Source organism: Carassius auratus, chromosome 47, assembly GCF_003368295.1.
Source record: "Carassius auratus strain Wakin chromosome 47, ASM336829v1, whole genome shotgun sequence".
Taxonomy (NCBI): Eukaryota; Metazoa; Chordata; class Actinopteri; order Cypriniformes; family Cyprinidae; genus Carassius; species Carassius auratus.
In genome coordinates, this window is record NC_039289.1 from 14,175,825 (window position 1) to 14,200,574 (window position 24,750).

Below are 24,750 nucleotides of genomic sequence, written 5' to 3' on the forward strand. Positions count from 1 at the left end.
GGGATCATGGGAAGTGTAGAGCTGAGGATGACATGCATGGTGACAGGAGCTGGTGAACTGATGCAAATGGCATTAGCTGTGTTTGTATGAAATGAGAGAATGAGTTGGCGACACCAGCATGACATAATACAATTTTTGTACAGAAAAATTAATTTGAGATTTAATGTTTTATTGGCCAACCAAACACAAAGCTTCCATGTGGTGACAGCCCAATTAGAATCAAGTATTCCACACAGCTACATAATAAATTGTCTGATTTAAAGCACACCTGCTAGCCAATCAGAATCAGAGTATTCAGAAAACCCATGGTGTGTGTGTGTGTGTGTGTGTGTGTGTGTGTGTGCGTGTGTGTGTGTGTGTGTGTGTGTGTATGTATATATATATATATATATATATATATATATATAGAGAGAGAGAGAGAGAGAGAGAGATAGATAGATAGATAGATAGATAGATAGATAGATAGATAGATAGATAGACAGATAGATAAAATATTACATTACTTGTAATACATCAACATTTACAAAACTGTTTTGAACTAATGTCTTAAAAGACTTCTAGTTATAAAGCTAGTATAAGACGAATGCTACTAATTCTGACATGCCACAACTTTGAAATGTTATATAGATTTTTTTAATCACACTGAAAGGTGCAGAAATTAAATAACATCCACAAAATATTATATATTACACAACACAGCTCAAGAGATTGTTTGAGATGAGGGAAACAAATGTGTCACCTAAATCATAATAATAATAATATATACATTTTCATAGTGGCATATTCATTCTTAGATTTTTGTAGAATTTTGCAGTTTTACATGTCAGATCCTTAGGTCAACAATGTTTTGGATTTCTTCACAGTAATCCTGATGGTCCCACTACTGTTTGTGTGTAAGTGATCGAAGAACTGCAATGAAAATTGATAAGCACTGTAAGCAATACAGTTAAAATCAATCAGCATCCTATTACGAAGTATTAGGAAGACATGAATTTTACTCCGACTGAATATTATTCCACCAAGGGGCTGGTTTACAGACAGCAAAATGTCCACTCGGAGTAGGCAAATTTCTTGTGTTAGAAGTAAATCACTGGGCAAGTGTTGATTGCTAATGTTAAAGTATAATGCTTTCACTGTCTTGGTAATTAATGATTTAAAAAATAAAAACAAACAAATTATTTTTTTTTTAGATTTATTTTAGACTTAGCTACAGGTTATGTACGCAGGTTATTCTACTATCAGCTAGATTATTCTCAATTGCTAGATTTAATCTTAAATTGTTTTTACAATTTAAAGATTACATTAAAAATGCATTGTAATCGCTTATTATTTGCTTAAAAGAAGAGTTTGACAATTAATATATATATATATATATATATATATATATATATATATATATATATATATATATATATATATATATATATATGTATATTAATGACAAACTATCATCTTACCTTTTCAATATATGTAATGATTTTGTCATCGCTCAGCTCAACAAAGGATCTTATTTTGAAAGTTACATATGCAACTGCTGTCGTATCTATAAAAGTAAAATTCAAATCAGAATCATATCAGCATACGTGAACACAACTTGAGAGACAAAATCTGGGTGGTGAATAATACAAAATACATGAATGAACAGATAAAATAAAAATTTGCTTACTTTGCAGGGCAGCTTCTGGAGATGAGGGTGTTGACTGATTGGTTGGTTGAGTTATTGTGACTTCAGAGGTAGATGCTGGTGTTTCTTTTCGAGTTGTGGATGTTAATGCAGATGATATCACTGCAGCTGATGTAGTTGGTGTTTCTGTTACCATTGTAGATGTAGTTTCAGTTGTTGTTGGTTCTGCTGCTGTTGTTGTTGATTCAGATGTAGATGCTGGCATAGTTGATGTTCCTATTACAGCTGTAGATTTGGTTACAGATGTTATTGTTGTTCTGGCTGTTGTTGTTGATTCGGATGTCACCGGTGAGGTTGATGTTATTGTTACAGTTGTAGATGTAGTTTCAATTGTTGTTGGATCAGCTGTTGTAGTTGATTCAGAAGTAGATGCTGGCATAGTTGGTGTTTCTGTTACAGTTGTAGATGTAGTTTCAGTTGTTGTTGGTTCAGCTGTTGTAGTTGATTTATATGTAGATGCTGGCGTAGTTGGTGTTTCTGTTGGAGTTGTAGATGTAATTTCAGTTGTTGTTGGTTCAGCTGTTGTAGTTGATTTATATGTAGATGCTGGCGTAGTTGGTGTTTCTGTTGGAGTTGTAGATGTAGTTTCAGTTGTTGTTGATTCAGCTGTTGTAGTTGATTCAGATGTAGATGCTGGCGTAGTTGGTGTTTCTGTTAGAGTTGTAAATATATTTTCAGTTGTTGATTCAGCTGTTGTTGTTGATTCAGACGTAGATGCTGGCGTAGTTGGTGTTTCTGTTAGAGTTGTAGATGTAGTTTCAGTTGTTGTTGATTCAGCTGTTGTAGTTGATTCAGATGTAGATGCTGGCGTAGTTGGTGTTACTGGTACAGTTGTAGATGTAATTTCAGTTGTTGTTGGTTCAGCTGTTGTAGTTGATTTATATGTAGATGCTGGCATAGTTGGTGTTTCTGTTAGAGTTGTAGATGTAGTTTCAATTGTTGTTGGATCAGCTGTTGTAGTTGATATATATGTAGATGCTGGCGTTGTTGGTGTTTCTGTTAGAGTTGTAGATATAGTTTCAGTTGTTGTTGATTGAGCTGTTGTAGTTGATATATATGTAGATGCTGGCGTAGTTGGTGTTTCTGTTAGAGTTGTAGATGTTGTTGTTGATTCAGCTGTTGTAGTTGATTCATATGTAGATACTGGCGTAGTTGGTGTTTCTGTTAGAGTTGTAGATGTAGTTTCAATTGTTGTTGATTCAGCTGTTGTAGTTGATTCAGATGTAGATGCTGGCGTAGTTGGTGTTTCTGTTAGAGTTGTAGATGTAGTTTCAATTGTTGTTGGATCAGCTGTTGTAGTTGATTCAGATGTAGATGCTGGCATAGTTGGTGTTTCTGTTACAGTTGTAGATGAAATTTCAACTGTTGTTGTTAATTCGGATGTAGATGCTGGCGTAGTTGGTGTTTCTGTTACAGTTGTAGATGTAGTTACAGTTGTCGTTGGTTCAGCTGTTTTAGTTGATTCAGATGTAGATGCTGGCGTAGTTGGTGTTTCTTTTAGAGTTGTAGATGTAGTTACAGTTGTTGTTGGTTCAGCTGTTGTAGTTGATTCAGATGTAGATGCTGGCGTAGTTGGTGATTCTGTTAGAGTTGTAGATAAAGTTTCACCTGTTGTAGTTGATTCATATATAGATGCTGGTGTAGTTGGTGTTTCTGTTAGATTTGTAGATGAAGTTTCAGTTGTTGTTGATTCAGCTGTTGTAGTTGATTCAGATGTAGATGCTGGTGTAGTTGGTGTTTCTGTTAGAGTTGTAGGTGTAGTTTCAGTTGTTGTTGATTTAGCTGTTGCTGTTGATTCAGATTTAGATGCTGGCATAGTTGGTGTGTCTGTTACAGTTGGAGATGTAGTTACAGTTGTTGCTGGTTCAGCTGTTGTAGTTGATTCAGATATAGATGCTGGTGTAGTTGGTGATTCTGTTACAGTTGTAGATGAAATTTCAACTGTTGTTGTTGATTCGGATGTAGATGCTGGCGTAGTTGGTGTTTCTGTTACAGTTGTAGATGTAGATGTAGTTACAGTTGTCGTTGGTTCAGCTGTTTTAGTTGATTCAGATATAGATGCTGGCGTAGTTGGTGATTCTGTTACAGTTGTAGATGTAGTTTCAGTTGTTGGTTCAGCTGTTGTAGTTGATTCAGAAATAGATGCTGGTGTAGTTGGTGTTACTGTTAGAGTTGTAGATGTAGTTTCAGTTGTTGTTGATTCAGATGTAGATGCTGGTGTAGTTGGTGATTCTGTTACAGTTGTAGATGAAATTTCAACTGTGGTTGTTGATTCAGATGTAGATGCTGGCGTAGTTGGTCTTTCTGTTAAAGTTGTAGATGTAGTTACAGTTGTCGTTGGTTCAGCTGTTATAGTTGATTCAGATGTAGATGCTGACATAGTTGGTGTTTCTGTTAGAGTTGTAGATGTAGTTTCAGTTGTTGTTGATTCAGCTGTTGTTGTTGATTCAGATGTAGATGCTGGTGTAGTTGGTATTTCTGTTAGAGTTGTAGATGTAGTTACAGTTGTTGTTGGTTCAGCTGTTGTAGTTGATTCAGACATAAATGCTGGCGTAGTTGGTGATTCTGTTACAGTTGTAGATGAAGTTACAGTTGTTGTTGGTTCAGCTGTTGTAGTTGATTCAGATGTAGATGCTGGCGTAGTTGGCGTTACTGTTAGAGTTGTAGATGTAGTTTCAGTTGTTGTTGATTCAGCTGTTGTTGTTGATTCAGATGTAGATGCTGGTGTAGTTGGTGATTCTGTTACAGTTGTAGATGTAGTTTCAGTTGTTGGTTCAGCTGTTATAGTTGATTCAGATGTAGATGCTGACATAGTTGGTGTTTCTGTTAGAGTTGTAGATGTAGTTTCAGTTGTTGTTGATTCAGCTGTTGTTGTTGATTCAGATGTAGATGCTGGTGTAGTTGGTATTTCTGTTAGAGTTGTAGATGTAGTTACAGTTGTTGTTGGTTCAGCTGTTGTAGTTGATTCAGACGTAAATGCTGGCGTAGTTGGTGATTCTGTTAGAGTTGTAGATGAAGTTACAGTTGATGTTGGTTCAGCTGTTGTAGTTGATTCAGATGTAGATGCTGGCATAGTTGGCGTTACTGTTAGAGTTGTAGATGTAGTTTCAGTTGTTGTTGATTCAGCTGTTGTTGTTGATTCAGATGTAGATGCTGGTGTAGTTGGTGATTCTGTTACAGTTGTAGATGTAGTTTCAGTTGTTGGTTCAGCTGTTGTAGTTGATTCAGAAATAGATGCTTGCGTCTGGCGTGTTACAGTTGTAGATGACATTTCAAATGTTGTTGATTCAGATGTAGATGCTGGCGTAGTTGGTGTTTCTGTTACAGTTGTAGATGTAGTTACAGTTGTCTTTGGTCCAGCTGTAGATGCTGGCCTAGTTGGTGTTACTGTTAGAGTTATAGATGTAGTTTCAGTTGTTGTTGATTCAGATGTAGATGCTGGCAAAGTTGGTGTTTCTGTTACAGTTGTAGATGTAGTTTCAGTTGTTAGTTCAGATGTTGTAGTTGATTCAGAAGTAGATGCTGGCGTAGTTGGTGTTACTGTTAGAGTTGTAGATGTAGTTTCAGTTGTTGTTGATTCAGATGTAGATGCTGTTGTAGTTGGTGTTTCTTTTACAGTTGTAGATGAAGTTTCAACTGTGGTTGTTGATTCAGATGTCGATGCTGGCGTAGTTGGTGTTTCTGTTACAGTTGTAGGTGTAGTTACAGTTGTCGTTGGTTCAGCTGTTTTAGTTGGTTCAGATGTAGATGCTGGCGTAGTTGGTGTTTCTGTTACAGTTGTAGATGTAGTTACAGTTGTTGTTGATTCAGCTGTTGTAGTTGATTCAGATGTAGATGCTGACGTAGTTGGTGTTTCTGTTAGAGTTGTAGGTGTAGTTTCAGTTGTTGTTGATTTAGCTGTTGTAGTTGATTCAGATGTAGATGCTGGCGTAGTTTGTGTTTCTGTTACAGTTGTAGATGTAGTTTCAGTTGTTGGTTCAGCTGTTGTAGTTGATTCAGATGTAGATGCTGGCGTAGTTGGGGTTACTGTTACAGTTGTAGATGTAGTTTCAGTTGCTGTTGGTTCTGCTGTTGTAGTTGATTCAGATGTAGATGCTGGCGTAGTTGGTGTTTCTGTTACAGTTGTAGATGTAGTTTCAGTTGTTGGATCGGCTGTTGTAGTTGATACAGATGTAGATGCTGGCGTAGTTGGTGTTTCTGTTACAGTTGTAGATGTAGTTTCAGTTGTTGTTGATTCAACTGTTTTTGTTGATTCAGATGTAGATGCTGGCGTAGTTGGTGTTTCTGTTACAGTTGTAGATGTAGTTTCAGTTGCTGTTGGTTCAGCTGTTGTAGTTGATTCAGATGTAGATGCTGGCGTAGTTGGCGTTACTGTTAGAGTTGTAGATGTAGTTTCAGTTGTTGTTGATTCAGCTGTTGTTGTTGATTCAGATGTAGATGCTGGTGTAGTTGGTGATTCTGTTACAGTTGTAGATGTAGTTTCAGTTGTTGGTTCAGCTGTTGTAGTTGATTCAGAAATAGATGCTTGCGTCTGGCGTGTTACAGTTGTAGATGACATTTCAAATGTTGTTGATTCAGATGTAGATGCTGGCGTAGTTGGTGTTTCTGTTACAGTTGTAGATGTAGTTACAGTTGTCGTTGGTCCAGCTGTAGATGCTGGCCTAGTTGGTGTTACTGTTAGAGTTATAGATGTAGTTTCAGTTGTTGTTGATTTAGCTGTTGTTGTTGATTCAGATGTAGATGCTGGCAAAGTTGGTGTTTCTGTTACAGTTGTAGATGTAGTTTCAGTTGTTAGTTCAGATGTTGTAGTTGATTCAGAAGTAGATGCTGGCGTAGTTGGTGTTACTGTTAGAGTTGTAGATGTAGTTTCAGTTGTTGTTGATTCAGATGTAGATGCTGTTGTAGTTGGTGTTTCTTTTACAGTTGTAGATGAAGTTTCAACTGTTGTTGTTGATTCAGATGTCGATGCTGGCGTAGTTGGTGTTTCTGTTACAGTTGTAGGTGTAGTTACAGTTGTCGTTGGTTCAGCTGTTTTAGTTGGTTCAGATGTAGATGCTGGCGTAGTTGGTGTTTCTGTTACAGTTGTAGATGTAGTTACAGTTGTTGTTGATTCAGCTGTTATAGTTGATTCAGATGTAGATGCTGACGTAGTTGGTGTTTCTGTTAGAGTTGTAGGTGTAGTTTCAGTTGTTGTTGATTTAGCTGTTGTAGTTGATTCAGATGTAGATGCTGGCGTAGTTTGTGTTTCTGTTACAGTTGTAGATGTAGTTTCAGTTGTTGGTTCAGCTGTTGTAGTTGATTCAGATGTAGATGCTGGCGTAGTTGGGGTTACTGTTACAGTTGTAGATGTAGTTTCAGTTGCTGTTGGTTCTGCTGTTGTAGTTGATTCAGATGTAGATGCTGGCGTAGTTGGTGTTTCTGTTACAGTTGTAGATGTAGTTTCAGTTGTTGGATCGGCTGTTGTAGTTGATACAGATGTAGATGCTGGCGTAGTTGGTGTTTCTGTTACAGTTGTAGATGTAGTTTCAGTTGTTGTTGATTCAACTGTTTTTGTTGATTCAGATGTAGATGCTGGCGTAGTTGGTGTTTCTGTTACAGTTGTAGATGTAGTTTCAGTTGCTGTTGGTTCTGCTGTTGTAGTTGATTCAGATGTAGATGCTGGCGTAGTTGGTGTTTCTGTTACAGTTGTAGATGTAGTTTCAGTTGTTGGATCGGCTGTTGTAGTTGATACAGATGTAGATGCTGGCGTAGTTGGTGTTTCTGTTAGAGTTGTAGATGTAGTTTCAGTTGTTGTTGATTCAGCTGTTGTTGTTGATTCAGATGTAGATGCTGGCCTAGTTGGTGTTACTGTTAGAGTTATAGATGTAGTTTCAGTTGTTGTTGATTCAGAAATAGATGCTGGTGTAGTTGGTCTTACTGTTAGAGTTGTAGATGTAGTTTTAGTTGTTGTTGATTCAGATGTAGATGCTGGTGTAGTTGGTGTTACTGTTAGAGTTATAGATGTAGTTTCAGTTGTTGTTGATTCAGAAATAGATGCTGGCGTAGTTGGTGTTACTGTTAGAGTTGTAGATGTAGTTTCAGTTGTTGTTGATTCAGATGTAGATGCTGGTGTAGTTGGTGATTCTGTTACAGTTGTAGATGAAGTTTCAACTGTTGTTGTTGATTCAGATGTAGATGCTGGCGTAGTTGGTGTTTCTGTTACAGGTGTAGATGTAGATGTAGTTACAGTTGTCGTTGGTTCAGCTGTTTTAGTTGATTCAGATGTAGATGCTGGCGTAGTTGGTGTTTCTGTTACAGTTGTAGATGTAGTTACAGTTGTCATTGGCTCAGCTGTTTTAGTTGATTCAGATGTAGATGCTGGCGTAGTTGCTGTTTCTGTTAGAGTTGTAGATTTAGTTTCAGTTGTTGATTCAGCTGTTGTTGTTGATTCAGATGTAGATGCTGGTGTAGTTGGTGTTTCTGTTAGAGTTGTAGATGTAGTTACAGTTGTTGTTGGTTCAGCTGTTGTAGTTGATTCAGATGTAGATGCTGGCGTAGTTGGTGATTCTGTTAGAGTTGTAGATAAAGTTTCAGTTGTTGTTGATTCAGCTGTTGTAGTTGATTCAGATGTAGATGCTGGCGTAGTTGATGTTTCTGTTAGAGTTGTAGATGTAGTTATAGTTGTTGCTGGTTCAGCTGTTGTAGTTGATTCAGATGTAGATGCTGGCGTAGTTGGTGTTACTGTTAGAGTTGTCGATGTAGTTTCAGTTGTTGTTGATTCAGCTGTTGTTATTGATTCAGATGTAGATGCTGGTGTAGTTGGTGATTCTGTCACAGTTGTAGATGTAGCTTCAGCTGCTGTTGTGTATAATGGAAATAAAGCAAAAACATAAGTGACTTCTATCTGACTTTAATTGTTTTTCAGTGTTTGTTACTGTGTTTGAGCATTGAATTAGATCTGTTGGTGAACACTTTAAGTAGTATAACTAAGTGTGTAACTAACATATGTGACCAAAGGCTAGTTTCACTTGAAAAACAATTATGATTCTGCCATCATTGCTGCCCAATAAGTAAAAGCAATAGTTATTAGCTGTTTTTTTTTCTTACAAACAATGCAGTGCAAATCCATGAACTGTCCTACATATTTCACTGTCAATAATATTATTATAGTGTTTTTTTTTTCTTTATTTGACATCAAAATAACTAAGTTTTATTTGTATTTGCAGGAAGTATTTTTGTTTTATCTTTACAGTTTACCCAAAAAAGATAAACAGGCAGGCAGGCCAGGAACAAGACACAGCACATACCACAAGAACTCTGACTTAAAAAAAAAAAAAAAAAACAGCACAATACTACTGACACCAGGGCCCGGTTTTTCAAAAGTAATCCAGTAGGATTTTGGATAACAGATTGGATCAAATCTTGAAAATGTGTTTTTCAAAAGAAAAAAACGGATTACATAATCGGATTAGATCACATAATCCAATCTTGGTTTTGATCCGGATCAAACCTTTAGTTTGGGTTTTTTTTTTGAACTTTTTTGTAGGTTTTGGAACACTTTGATCCAAAAAATCTGGATTAAACTGATCCCATCAGAAGGGTGGATTCAGCGTGGATTTCATGGCCAAAATGTAATGAAAACTTTAAAAATGTATCAAATAATACTATATTTGGATCATGCAGTATGTTACAATATATCCTATTTATTCATAAGGTTTTAATTTTATTTGTTCATCCGTCAGGCTACAGTGATTAGGTAGGCTTTAACGTATTCAGCCTTTCAGTATAGGCCTACAGCAAAGTAGAAAGAGTTTGGCCTCATAAAATAATCCCCCAAACAGCTGTCAAAATTGAAAAAAAAAACAATACATTTTATTCTGTCACTAATTGATAAATATATTCATCACAATCGAAAATATATATTTTTTTTTATTCAATACATCTATACCTGATACTTGTTATAAATATCCTCAATGTACAGTGTTTGTGTTGTAGGTCTCAGATGAGCGGACTGCTGGAAGAGGATGGGGTGGGGTTTTTCTTTTTTTTTTTTTTTTTTCTTTTTTTTTTATGTGTGGGTTTTCATTTCAAATAAAAATGAAACACTGTCTATTCTACTTGTTGCTCTTTACATATCTATAGTTCTAGATTTTGATTTCCTATCCTGTTTGAGCACTGGTTATCCAGCACTGGTTATCCAGATTTGGTGATCCTGAAAAGTTCCTATCCGGATCAGATTGATCCAATCCGATGCTGCTTTAAAAAACTGTCTCCAAAAGTAAGATGGATTACGTGATCACGGATCACAAAATAAGGATTACTAAATCCGGATCAGTTTTATCCGGATTAAACATTTTGAAAAACTGGGCCCAGGAGAATAAATAGGAGCAGGCGGAGTTAAAACCCAACAGGGCGGAGCTGAAACCCTCCAGGGCGGAGCAGAATACCACCACAGCAGAGCAGGCATGACTGAAGATCCCCATCGTGAAACTAGTCTCAAATTTATATTTATCACATTTACATTTATTCATTTAGCTGACGCTTTTATCCAAAGCGACTTACAATTGCTATGCATGTCAGAGGACACATGCCTCTTGAGCAACTAGGGGTTAAGTATCTTGCTCAGGGACACATTGGTGTCTCACAGTGGATTCGAACCCGGGTCTCTCATACCAAAGGCGCCAACCACTCTTATCCACTGCGCCAACACCAACTATGCCAGCATCTACATCTGAATCAACAACAACAGCTGAATCAACAACAACTGAAACTACATCTACAACTCTAACAGAAACACCAACTACGCCAGCATCTACATCTGAATCAACAACAACAGCTGAATCAACAACAACTGAAACTACATCTACAACACTAACAGAAACACCAACTATGCCAGCATCTTCATCTGAATCAACTACAACAGCTGAACCAACAACAACTGTAACTACATCTACAACTCTAACAGAAACACCAACTACACCAGCCTCTACATCTGAATCAACTACAACAGCAGAACCAACAACAACTGAAACTACATCTACAACTGTAAAAGTAACACCAACTACGCCAGCATCTACATCTGAATCAACAACAACAGCTGAATCAACAACAACTGAAACAGAAACACAAACTATGCCAACATCTACATCTGAATCAACTACAACAGCTGAACCAGCAACAACTGTAACTACATCTACAACTGTAACAGAAACACCAACTACGCCAGCATCTACATCTGAGTCAACAACAACAGCTGAATCAACAACAACTGAAACTACATCTACAACTCTAACATAAACGTAAACTACGCCAACATCTACATCTGAATCAACTACAACAGCTGAACCAGCAACAACTGTGACTACATCTACAACTGTAACAGAAACACCAACTACGCCAACATCTACATCTGAATCAACAACAACAGCTGAATCAACAACAACTGAAACTACATCTACAACTGTAACAGAAACACCAACTACGCCAGCATCTATATCTGAATCAACTACAATAGCTGAACCAACAACTGAAACTACATCTACAACTGTAACAGTAAGACCAACTACATCAGCATCTAGATCTGAATCAACAACAACAGCTGAATCAACAACAACTTGGGCCCCCCTTGTGAAGAGGTTGTGATGAGCCTCTGAACTTCCGCCTATCTTGAGAAGTGACTCTAAACTGTTGAACATCTCAGGATGAGACTCTGGAATGGAGCCATGATGGGAAAATGCATGTCTGACTGCCTCCCGTTGGGGACTAGAAAGTCCACAAAAGCCCCCAAAAATAAGTTCTCCGTGCCAAACCTCCTCCGCTCATCAATGGGATAGGTAAACAGTTCCTTGAGAGCTGAATTTTTGTAGCCCCTGGCGAATTCCCTCAAATCAGTCCCCCATTGCTGGAGGGGAACTAAAGGAATCCACTTGAAGCAGACGTTGGTAAAGGGGGTTGCTGCTAGTGGAGGTTGGCAGTTGGAGGTATCCCCTTCTCCACTGAGCCAACAGCAGAACAGCACTCTCTTCTACCCTCAGTACCCAAGGCTAAAGTGCCCTTGAGCACTGAACCCCCAGTTGCTCCCCGGGCACTGGATATAGCTGCACACTGCAGTGAACACACACCTGGAGCAGTGTGCAGCTCTACTAAGGAGGTGCACAGTTGAGATAAAAATTTTCTTTAAGTAGAGATGTGATAAAAAAAGTGGTCTGTAAGAAAAAGGGCTAATATATCAAAGTTTTTAATAAATGGAATGAGAGCTGGCGATATGAGCAGATAATCGATGCAAGAGTAGGATTTATGGTGAGCTGAGAAGAATGAACAGTCCTTGACAGCCCTTATTTCTCAATCACCATACATCATACATGTTAACCTGTTTTATAAAATTATTACATAACTTTGAAGAGGCCTGATCAGAATGTAATATTTAAGATCTAGTAAGTAAGCAATTACGTACAGTATTGAAGTCGCCTCCTATGACAAGATGATAGTCTTTCAAACTTAGTAACATGCGGTTGATAGAATAATCTATCATATCCGTTGGGAACTTCTAATTCTTTTTCTAGCTATCAGCAAAATTAAGCTTTACTTCAGCAGTTTACCCTGCCCAAATTTGATGAACATCACTTAGAGATGCTAAAATGGCCCACTCTCACTAGACAAACTGATACTGGCATTAGACTGCATTCCGAAGAACAAAGCCGGGGAGTGACAAGCACACTTAATATTGGACCAAGTACCAATTATGTAAGTAATGCGACCATCTGCATCACTGCTAGAGCAATGTATGGAAAAAGAAAGATGCCTGGCCATCAATATCAAACCCCATTAGATTTCTTATCAGAAGAAAAAAAAGAAACAAATTCATTATATGTACTGTATTTTGAAATCAGTGTAAATCACAAGCTTTCAAATGAGATTCCTGTATTAGTGCAATGGAAACCAGTTTAGATCTTAGATAATCCAAACATTTGATTTTCTTAATGGCACCTTTTAAGCCATTGATGTTCCAAAACATTACATTAAAAACCATTATTCAATCAAATTACTGTTCATCTTACTTAATAAGAAACATAATTAGCGAACTACAGTTGCATCTCAGTAAATTAGAATGTCATGAAAATGTCATTTATTTCAGCAATTCAACTCAAATTGTGAAACTTGTGTATTAAACTAATTCAGTGCACACAGACTGAAGTAGTTTAAGTCGTTGGTTCTTTTAATTGTGATGATTTTGGCTCACATTTAACAAAAACCCAACCAATCTCAACAAATTAGAATATGGTGACATGCCAATCATCTAATCAACTGAAAACACCAGAGCCTTCAAAATTATCTCTCAGTTTGGTTCACTAGGCTACACATTAAACAATCATGGGGAAGACTGCTGATCTGACAGTTTTCCAGAAGACGATCATTGACACCCTTCACAAGGATTGTAAGCCACAAACATCCATGGCCAAAGAAGCTGGCTGTTCACAGAGTGCTGTATCCAAGCATGTTAACAAAAAGTTGAGTGGAAGGAAAAAGTGTGGAAGAAAAAGATTCACATCCAAACAAGAGTACCACTGCCTTAATGAGGATTGTCAAGCAAAATCGATTCAAGAATTTGTGTGAACTTCACAAGGAATGAACTGAGGCTGGGGTCAAGGCATCAAGAGCCACTTCAATGGTTTATATGTGTCAAGGAATTTGCTGAACCAGAAGACAACGTCAGAGGCATCTTACCTGGGCTAAGGAGAAGAAGAACTGAAGTGTTGCCCAGTGGTCCAAAGTCCTCCTTTCAGATGAGAGCAAGTTTTGTATTTAATTTGGAAACCAAGGTCCTAGAGTCTGGAGGAAGGATGGAGAAACTCATAGCCCAAGTTGCTTGAATTCCAGTGTTAAGTTTCTACAGTCTGTGATGATTTGGGGTGCACTTTCATCTGCTGGTGCTGGTCCATTGTGATATTTGAAAACCAAAGTCACTGCACCCTTTTACCAAGAAATCTTGGAGCACTTAAAGCTTCCCTCTACTGACCAGCTTTTTGAAGATTCTGATTTCTTTTTCCAGCAGGATTTGGCACCTGCTCATACTGCCAGGAGCACCAAAAGTTGTGAGAAAATGGTTCTGTCGTGCTTGACTGGCCAGCAAACTCACCAGACCAGAACCCCATAGAGAATTAAAAATCAGAAACAGGAGACGACAAAAATGCAAATGTGCTGCAGGCCACTGAAGAAACCTGGGCTTCCAGACCACCTCAGCAGTGCACAAACTGATCTCCTCCATGCCATGCTGAATCGAGGCAGTAATTAAAGCAAAAGGAGCTCGTACCAAGTATTGAGTACATGTACAGTAAATGAACATACTTTCCAGAAGTCCAACAATTCACTTGAATTTTTTTTTAATTGGTCTTTTGAAGTATTCTAATTTATATTTTCTAATTATATATATATATATATATATATATATATATATATATATATATATATATAATTATTTATTTTTTCTGGTACATTTTGGCATCGATTGGCATCAAACAAAGTAAGTTGCAGAAAGCTGGACATAATAGAACCTGAATAACATAAACAACCTATAACAGAACCTGAAACATATATAATGTTATTTATAAAGAATGACACTCATATTTTGTATTTCAAAGGGTTTTCTTTCAAATGAAACCTTTTGTTTTTCATTTATTGTGTAGGGTAAACATTTGAATTTTAGTATGTCACATTTAGGCAAAAATACAAAAATAAATAAATAAATAAATGCCCCAGAGTATAAGGGATTAATTGAATGATTGTCATGTTGCATGTCATCCTGTCAGTGAAGCTGGTTCTGAGATTAGTAGAAAATATCCAGCATGTGCCTTCAGATGGAGTGGCATTTAATACACAGAGCCGTAATTCATTGACAACTACGCAAAATTGAGTTCATAATTGCAGACGATTTAATCGTGCAATTAGGAAAGCATATGTGACGTTTCAGCATAAGAATTCCCTTTGGCCTTCGGAGATTTACTGCTGATCACAGAACTGTACTTCACTGAAAGATATGCATGACAAATGCAGCTTCTGCCTAATCATGATTTATCGCCTTTGTGATTTAATTGTGCAGCCCTAATTAGCAAGAGATGGTATACTGTTTAAGGTACAGATAAACTTGAAGAATTTAGAGGTCACCTACTTCTGCAAAGAGCAGTTTCACTATTGAATCCCTTTGTTTATTCTACTCTCACAATTCTGTTTTTATTACAAACACTGAAGAACTATTTCGTTTTTGGCATCAAGCAGAATTGCATAAATAATGGCAAACAAGTAACATTAATCAGTTTCTTCCTGTGGTCAGGCAAACCAAAATATTGTTATTGTTTAAGCCAATAGTGCTGGGCTGGTCACAATGCTCAAACAAATGGACCAATATTTTTATACAATCACACAACAAGAGTTACATTAAACCCATTATTATTATTGATTATTATTTTTATTTATTTTTTCATCTAAATCTGGTCTGAGTACTCTACTGAGAATTCTCATTTAAGATTACCAAATGCAAATCATGTGCAATTGTCAGTAATCAGATAATATATATATATATATATAGAAACATCTGTGTTCTATACTTTTACCATTTCTGAATCTGAATTTTGAATTTATATTTGATAAAACATATATATATATATATATATATATATATATATATATATAAAATATATATATATATATATATATATATATATATATATATATATATATATATATATATATATATATATATATGTTATGTTTTATCAAATATAAATTCAAAATTCAGATTCAGAAATGGTAAAAGTATAGAACACAGATGTTTTATATTCCTAAATTAAACATCATATCAGGATATCTCACAATATATTTCTACTTTTAAAGATTCTTGAAACGTTGATAATTCACTTATATAAAGTACATTATATGTACAAGTATTAAATAATAAATCAGTAATATATACACACACATATACAGTATATTTAGTAATTATTTGCAGAGATGTCTTACCTGTTGGTATTGATTTACCAATCAGTAAAGCCAATCCAATAAATATAATAAACTGAAACATCTTTCAAGCTTTAGCTACTAAGCCTAATGTAAAATGATTTCTGAGAAGCAACCTAACATGACTAATGCAAGCTTAAGGATCTACAATCATCTTCTTCATGGAAAATCACTAAAGACAGATGTGTTTTGCATCAAACTAAGACTTGTCCTTAAACTCCACCCACCCTTACATGTGTACTAATATAACATGTTCCCAGATTAAGTCACCAGAGTTCAGTGAGAATTTACTTATTGATTGATTTATTTAATAAAATAAAATGGAGACTTATAAATCTATTTCCGTCATTCTCATTTTTGTGAAACTTGATCAGTTTATGTCTTGTTGTTTAACTTTTATAAGTGACATTTCTTTTTGTTTTTAATAATAATAAAAAAAAGTTTTGTTATTTCATATTTTCTATACATTACAAAAATAAAATATGCAGCAAGCTATGAATTAATAAATGCTTTTACTGCTAAACAATGTTGTATATAATGCAAACCTTCACAGATGTTTTCAACACATTCTCACTAAAGACTTGTATGGTCATGTATGGTCTTTTTGTGTTCAATTTTGTTTTCCCTGTGTTCTGACTAGATCACTCTTCTCACCTGTTATCTCAGTAATTATATCATTAATCCCAGTGTTTAAATATCCAATTCCTTCTAGCCACGGGCTGTCTAAATTTACATTTTATGTTTGGTTGATTCTCTATGTGTTTTCTGTGATGTATCTATTAAAGTTGATTTTTGTATGTATTCCTTTGTTGTGCGATTCATTACTGCAGAACGAGTCAGTCTGTTGTTCATTATCTGGCTCTGCTATCTGGTTCATCTTCAGTTCTCTCTTCACAGCAGTTCAGTCAGTGTACTGTTTGAGTAAATGAATTACTCCGGGATATTGGTTTGTTTGAACTCAGAGGAAGTGTCAGCCACATTTAAAAAGTTAACAGCTTAAGTCATTTGTGGATTAATGTGTATTGGAGACGCGAACCGTTTAAAACGATTCAGTTCGATTTGGTGAACTGGTTCAAGAAGATCCGGTTACATCGAGTGATTCGTTCACTAACCGGATATCACAAACTGCTGTGTTTTGAACTCTCTCACAACAGACCAGAAGAGAAGACAATGCTGAATAAAGTCGTAGTTTTTGCTATTTTTGGACCAAAATGTATTTTTGATGCTTCAAAAATTCTAACTGACCCTCTGTGTTAGCCTTCATGGCAGCAGCATAGAAATCAGGCAGCTCTGTAGTGGCTTCTGTTGCCAAGACAAGGATTATGGACTGCTCAGTGATGACCTTTGTGGTGGCAGCAGAGAAATTGGGTAGCTCTGTAGCGACCTGAAGCAGGCTTTGGAGTGGATTCTGAAGGCTCCTGAATTGGAGCAGGTTCCTGAGTGGACTCCACTGCAGGCTCCCAGGAAGCTAGTGCGAACTCTGAAGAAGTACATGCCCGCAGAACAGCCCTGAGGTGAAACGCAAAGACAGCCTTCTTGACGACGGCAGCAGTTGTGAAAACATGCAGCGCTGTAGTGGCTACCATGTCCAAGACAAGGATAGTGGGCTGTTCACACACATCAGAAACCACCAAACATAAGACCACCTGAGTCCGTTGCGAAGAACGGACTTTGCATTCTCGTGGAAGAACGAACTTGGAATGATGCGAGGACACAGAACGGACCCTTATGAGAATCGAGATGTGCTGCGCTCTTGGTTAACTGACTGCATAGTCACAGCATAAGCAGTGGCCAGTGAACCATAAATATAACATAACATTAAATACAAATGTCTTTACAACTTACTTAAACATTTCATACTTTTATATATATTATTTACCTATAATTGTACATTGTTTTATTTTACATTGCTTGAATAACTTTGAATATGTTAAGATTAATTTTAATATGCCAATAAAAATATTGCAGACTTTCTCTGGTTCTTATAACTTGATTAAAATTAAGCAAAGCAAAATGATAAATGTTTACTTTCAAGAGCATTCAAGTATTTGGTAGTTTAAAGCTTGAAGGCTTCCGGACACTAGACGCCCGCAGAATCTTCTGGGATTTCTTATAGTGTGATTCTCTGAAGTCTGCACTCGATGCATCCTCAAATTTTAAGAACATATCCGGGAATTTTCATGCGTCTTCTGTACTTGCGTTCTTGAGAATTGGAATTGAATGTTGATAGTTAAAATGACGTAGAGTGAGAACACAATGTCGAAAGATCGCTGAAGAATGCATATTGAGAAATGGCGAGTGTTTATTTCTTTGATGAATCATTTTTGTCATTAGTATTAGTTCCCAATATGCGGAAGTAAGTGAAGAGCAGACATATGGATAAATCTGACAACGCAAGAGAGAATTCAATTCGGTCTGGTATTCTGAGCGTTCTTTCACGTTGCATTAAAGGAGAATTACACACAAAATTATGTTCAATTGTCCGTTCTGACGAGTATTCACATAAACATTTGATTATGTCTCAGGTGAGCGTAAGCAGTAGGGAGAACGTGTATCAGTACATTGCATCCATTGCAATGTGCATTCGATTTTAAAGGGACAGTGGCCTATTTTTTTATTTTTTTTTGCAATTGTCAGTCATTGATTTTAATAAAGCAACAAAACAAAAAACAGAAAATCACTCACTGCTCTTGACTGAAAAACTTTGGTAGTCCTAAAGATTAATCAAAATTTATTTATAGATATACGTCTACATTTATTTATAGATATATGATATTATTTATAGATATATGATATGTTTGCTTGAAAGGATAAAGAATATGTTAAACAAGTTGCTATAAAGAATGCATAATTAACCTGTATAACCATTGGTATTTCATTAAAAAAGAAGAACATGCTCTTCTTTATGAGAAGTGGTTTAATTTAATTTTAACATAAAGGCATGTTGTGCGTCACCGCAGTTAAATCTGTATCTATCATGATAAAGCCGTAATATCAAACCGAGTTTGGAAATTTTAGAGAAATGCTTAATAAATGCACTGTAAACCCATTAGATTTTAGCCGACTAAATTTACTGTAGATTTAGTTGACTAAAATCTTATGATATTTAGTCGACTAGAAATAAAAACAAATCAGATGACTAAAACTTAAATGGCATTTTAGTCAAAAGTCTAAGACTAAAACTAATTCAAAATTTGACATTGTCCTCTGGTGGCCATCTAAGGCACACCAGTTGATAACTGTGACAGTCTAAGAACATAATGCACAATTATTAAGAAATTTAAGGAAATGTATTTATAAAGCAAGAGTTGATATATTGTATAAGGCACAGATAAACTTGCAGAATTTAAAAGTCACCTCCTTCTGCAAAGAGCAGTTTCACTATTGAATGCCTTTGTTTATTCTACTCATACAATTTTGTTTTTATTACAAACACTGAAGTACACTTTCATTTTTGGCATCAAGCAGAATTGCAGAAATAATGGCAAACAGGTTTCCAGAACATTAGTCATTGTCTTCCTGTGGTCAGGCAAACCAAAAAATTGTGATTGTTTAAGCCAATAGTGCTGGGCTGTAATTTGAGCAATTGCCTTGCTATAGGCTATTGGCTGTGCTAATTATAAGTTGGCCACAGTTGTTTTCACTTTAGTGTCTTAGACTGTGTGTTTATTGGATGTCTGTGCACTGCCGCGGAAGTATTTAGCCCTCCTTGTGTTGAGTATAGTATTTAGTCCTCACTTTTCCATGTCTAGCATGTGTTTACAAAACATTCCTGTTGTCTCTCGACAGTGCTGGAATGTCAAATGTAGACGGCAACGCAATCTTGCTAACCTGCATCCATTTCTACATCTTCTGCTGCACCTCTTTCTTTTTCTGTGGGTCTCTGGAATTGTCAGTCGGCTGTCATTTCTGCTTTTTCTATACAATCCATACTCAACATTTTGGGCTTGACTGAGACCTGGATTCATCCAGAAGACTCAGCAACCCCAGCTACTCAGTCTAACAATTTATCTTTCTCTCACATCCCCCTTCAAGTTACCAGGGTGAGGGCACTGGTCTGCTCATTTCTAACAATTGAAAATACTCAACCCACTCCTGCCTATGCAATTATAACTCATTTAAGTAATCACTTTAATGGCTTTAAAAATACAGTTTGAATTACCGCCCTCCTGTGCAAATTCTAGCCACCTTCCTAGAGGAGCTGGATGGGCTGCTGTCCTCACTCCCAGAGGATGGCAGTTCACTTTTAGTCTTTGGTGACTTCAGCATTCATCTGGACAAGACTTATGCTACAGACTTAAATTCACTCCTTGCTTCATTCGATCTCAAAGGATTTACAACTACAAACTTGCACAAATTGGGAAACCAACTTGACTTAATTTACACACACAATTGGACTGCATTCATTACATTTCGTCATTACATTTAAATAGAATTTTGCTACCTGTGTGCCACCAACCCCTATATCAGTTACTTTTAGACAAAATGTTTGCTCCCTTTCGTCCGTAGTATCTTCTAGGGTACAATTATTCAAATTCGACTGTCATACGCTTCTTGTCAGTAAAGCCAGTTCTGTGATTAGTAGTAAATCATCATCACCTGCTTTCAGTGGCACTCACTACACAGAGCCATAGTTCACTGACAAGCTAAGCGTAACTGCGTTCAAAATCGAATGCGATTAATCTGCAATTATTAAGGCGATATTGCCTAATTGTTAGTGAACTACGGCTCTGTGTAGTGAATGCCTCTTAGTCTGAAAGCAGGTGATGGTGATTTACTACTAATCACAGGACCGGATGTCTTTTAGCATGTCCTAGGGAGGAGAGGTATCAAAGCACATCAACTGGTCACTGGGGTTCCCCTGGGATCAGTTCTTGGACCCCTCCTGTTCTCCATGTACACTGCATCACTGGGTCCCATCATGCGGGCACATGGCTGGTTTCTCTTACCATTGCTATGCTGATGACACACATAGCTTTTATTCTTATTTCAACCAGATGATGCAACTAAAACTGTATGGATCTCAGGCTGCCTAGTAGAGATCCTGGCATGGATGAAAGAATATCACGTACAGCTCAACCTGGTAAAGACTGAGCTTCTTGTCTTTCCTGTCACTCCAACTTTTTAACATGACTTCACCATCCAGCTTGGCTCTTCTACAATTACCCCATTAACCTTGCTCAGAAATCTTGGTGTAATCTATGACCAACTGATCTTCAAAAGACCACATTTGCAAAGGCTGCTCGATCTTGCAGTTTTGCATTGCACAACAAAAGAAAGAGCAAGCCCTTCCTAAAAGAGTGTGCTGCACAACTTCTTGTCCAGGCACTCAATATTAGGAATCTACATCCCCTCCAGAAGTTTGAGATCCGCTAGTGAGCGATGCTTTCTGGTACCATCACAGAGAGGCTCAAAGTAACTTTCCAGAACAATTTTTAATCACCATTTTTAGCTGGGGTAGTGATCTGCCCACCCCTTTCTGGAATGCTGTATCCAGGGGAGAGCAGGTGTGAATAAATATAGATTTAAACTCAAAGAGAGAGGATAGTCTGCACATGATCTGATATTTTATTCGGACCCAGAATACAGCGAGATGAACATCACGAAGCACTAAACTCTCATGCAGTGTGTGATTCATTCATACTCGAAGCTGGAGGGTGCTCTTGCACAGAAAGTCATATCATGAAATTCCTATTATGGACAAAAACCGTCCAAGCTATCGCTGTATGAAAACATTTTTTACACAGAAAAAAAAAACTGTAAATAAAATTAAAAAAATTAAAAAGCCCTGAAACTTTTGGAAACATGAAGACATTGAACATAAGATTGAAACAAAATATGTTTTTTCAAGTCATCTCTAGCAGGTGATAAATAAAGTATGAACAATGCAGTGCTAATTGACATAGCATTTATTACAGAATAGAAACTATTCTGCCTTATAATGTGATTAAAAAAAATTTGTAGTATATAAACAAATCATATATATGTGTTACTTGTCCAGCAGTTATACATTTCTAAGCCAATTAAAAGCTAGAAATTAGAGAGAAGTTAAAGTTGCCTATACTACCAGTCAACAGTTTTTGAGCAGTTGGGGATTCAGTGCCTTGCTCAAGGGCACCTAAGTCATGGTATTGCCGGCCTGAGACTCGAACCCACAAAAGAGTCCTTGCTAAATAGAAGTATTCTGTCTATAATTTATTTTACAAAAAACTAAAATTATACTCAAAAAGTTAGACTCAAAGCTTTTGAATGATATAGTGTATAATGTTGCAACAGCTTTTTATTTCACATAAAAGCTGATATTTGGAACCTTATATTCATCAAAGAATACTGGAAAAAAATACTCATGTTTTAAATATTGATAATCAGCAAAACAGCATTTTAGAATGACTAATGATGCTGAAAATACAGCTTTGATCACAGGAATACATTTTAAAATATATTCAAATAGGGAAAAAAGTTATTTTAAATATAAAAATATTGCACAATATTACTGTTTTTGCTGTACATTGTATCAAATAAATGCAGGCTTGGTGAGCAGAAGAGACTTCTTTAAAAACATAAAAAATCTTACTGTTCAAAAACTGATTGGTAGGCTATACTGATTACAGAAATGTTATATAGTAATGGTAATGTTATATAGTATAGTAATATACTGTATTTGTCCCCCTCACTTCTGAAAAGATGGCTATGCCCCTGGCTGAATCCCTGACAATTTTCATGTGACAGGTGAAAACTCATCCCTTTCGAAGTTAGTTGACTTCATTCTTAACAACAACAACAACAACAACAACAACAACAACAACAACGAAAAACCTTTGTCATTCTCTTTATTTCTTCCTTCCCTTTCTAGCTTGTACTTATTTGAACAATGCCTAAGTCTTGGTATTACAAGCACTTCTGATGTTTGCCTCTTAAAGAAAAATTGCTTTATGTATTCCCCAATTGTAAATCAAAATTGCTAAATTAACTAAATCTAAAATGTAAATGTAAGCCAATATTGCGTTGGGCTGGCCACAATGCTCAAACAAATGGACCAGTGTTTCAAAACAATCACAGAGCCAGAGTAATATTAAAGGGGTCATATGACATTGTTAAAAAGAACATTATTTGGTGTAATGCAATGTGTTTATATTGTTTAATGTTAAGAAAACACATTATTTTTCACATAATGTACAATATTTTTGCTCATCTATGCCCCGACTTTCTGAAATGCGTAAATTTTGACAAAGCTCATCATTTTGAAAAGTGAGGTCTATGTTGATTGGTCAGCTATCCAGTGCATTGTGATGCTTTATGGCTGAATGCCTCAAGCATGTGACGGAAATGTTAGGCCCCTTAACATACTGTGATGCCAATTCCCGGTCCTACAATTTTCATGTCTTTTTACGTCTTGCATTGCATTTTGTGCCGTGTAAACATAAAACCATGTCTGCATTTGTGATTGGAGAAACAACAAAAACAAGCGCTACTCTACACTGCTCAAAACTCACGTTTGAATCATCAGTGGCAATTTTATAACGTTACTTACAAGCAGTCAAAATTGCCAGCCTGTCCTTGCAAAGTTGGAATTGCCCCACTTTATAGAAACAGAAACCGTCATTGTAGGCTACTGGTTCAGGAAACAGTCCAAGTCCTCTGTAAAATGTGATGCACACATCTGAATATTTGGGTTGAACTGTTCTGGAACAGTGTTGTAAATATAACTTAACGACTGACTTCTTGTTGTGTCCTCTTTTGGAAGAACAAACAAAGTAGCTCCGCTTTCACAAAGAAACACACAGCGTCTCCACAACATGGTAGCGGCGGCAACAGCGAGAATAACATTTACACCTTCTTTCTTTTTGTGAACATTTGGGCAGAGTTCTTCCCACATAATGATGTAGACATGTGGGGGCGTGTTAGAATGAGTTGTTTTAGGTAGGTGTGGTTGACTGAACTTTTATTAAGAATATTTCTTTGGATTTGAGACTTCAGTCTTTGCAACTTTACAGATTTTCTTTACGCATCGAGAGCTTGTAACATATCAAAGAGAAAGGAAAAATGTATCATCATATGACCCCTTTAAACCCATTATTATTACTGATTCCTATTTTTTTTTCATTCTATTATCTAAAAACTGGTCTGCGTACTCTAATACTCTATTATTCTAATTTCAGATTACTAAATGCAAATTATGTGCAAATTGTCAGTTTTCAGATTTTTCTCAGAAATGTAATTTCTTTGTAACTGACAACGTGATGGTAATTATTATTATTATTATTATTATTATTATTATTATTATTATTATTATTATTATTATTATTACTATTATTATGTTTTACAAAAATACATGGATTATTCAGAAATGGTAAAAGTATAGAGCACAGATGTTTAATATTCCTAAATTAAATTTATATTTATATTTCTAAACATTTTTGTGACTCTGATATATATAATTCACTTATATAAAATATAATAATAATTTAATAATAAATTTGTAATATATATATATATATATATATATATATATATATATATATATATATATACCACACACACACACATATATAGTAATTATTTGCTGATCTAGATTTAGATTCAAATAAATAGATGTCTTACCTGTTGGTATTGATTTACCAATCAGTAAAGCCACTCCAATAAACATAATAAATCTAAACATCTTTCAAGCTTTAGCTACTAAACCTAATGAAAAATTATTTCAGAGAAGCAACCTAACATGACTAATGCAAGCTTAAGTTGAATATTTCTCTTCTTCACGGAAAATGTCTAAAGACAGATGTGTTTTGCATCAAACTAAAACTTGTCCTTAAACTCCACCCACCCTTACATGTGTACTAATATAACAGGTTCTCAGATTAAATCAACAGAGTTCAGTGAGAATTTACTTATTGTTATTTAATAACATAAACATTGGCACTCATTATTCAATATCCATCATTCTGATGATCAAATGTTCTTGAAACTTGATCAGTTATGTCTCAGTTGTTAAACTTTTGTATGTTAATTCAAATAGGAGACATTTATTTTTTTGTTGAGTTTATTTCTGTTTTCATTCAAACGTTTTAAGTGTTTTA

General features: G+C 36.0%; 1 protein-coding gene across 7 annotated transcripts; it reads right to left on the minus strand.

Annotated features, from left to right (window-relative positions):
• Positions 1–558: 558 nt before the first annotated feature.
• On the minus strand, positions 559–24,424 carry LOC113065176 (mucin-2). Of its 7 annotated transcripts, none has more exons than XM_026236415.1 (5): positions 15,677–15,827; positions 5,773–8,521; positions 1,667–3,645; positions 1,458–1,543; positions 559–909 (listed from the first exon to the last, which is right to left on the minus strand). In XM_026236415.1, the coding sequence occupies exons 1-5, from the start codon at positions 15,735–15,737 to the stop codon at positions 832–834; spliced, it is 4,953 nt and encodes a 1,650-aa protein (XP_026092200.1). In that variant the 5' UTR covers positions 15,738–15,827; the 3' UTR covers positions 559–831. The 7 variants fall into 7 exon arrangements, with proteins under 7 accessions (XP_026092200.1, XP_026092199.1, XP_026092198.1 ...); XM_026236414.1 differs by having other exon boundaries at positions 560–909; positions 1,667–6,306; positions 7,378–8,521; XM_026236413.1 differs by having other exon boundaries at positions 560–909; positions 1,667–6,264; positions 6,733–8,521.
• Positions 24,425–24,750: the final 326 nt, after the last annotated feature.

Coding starts and splice junctions, on each gene's coding strand:
- LOC113065176 (XM_026236409.1), bottom strand. CDS start 24,335: ATGTTTAGATTTATTATGTTTATTGGAGTGGCTTTACTGATTGGTAAA. Junction 8,522..24,274: donor TGGTAAATCAATACCAACAG/GTAAGACATCTA, acceptor TATACACAACAG/CAGCTGAAGCTACATCTACA. Junction 910..1,457: donor TCATTACATATATTGAAAAG/GTAAGATGATAG, acceptor TTTTCATTGCAG/TTCTTCGATCACTTACACAC.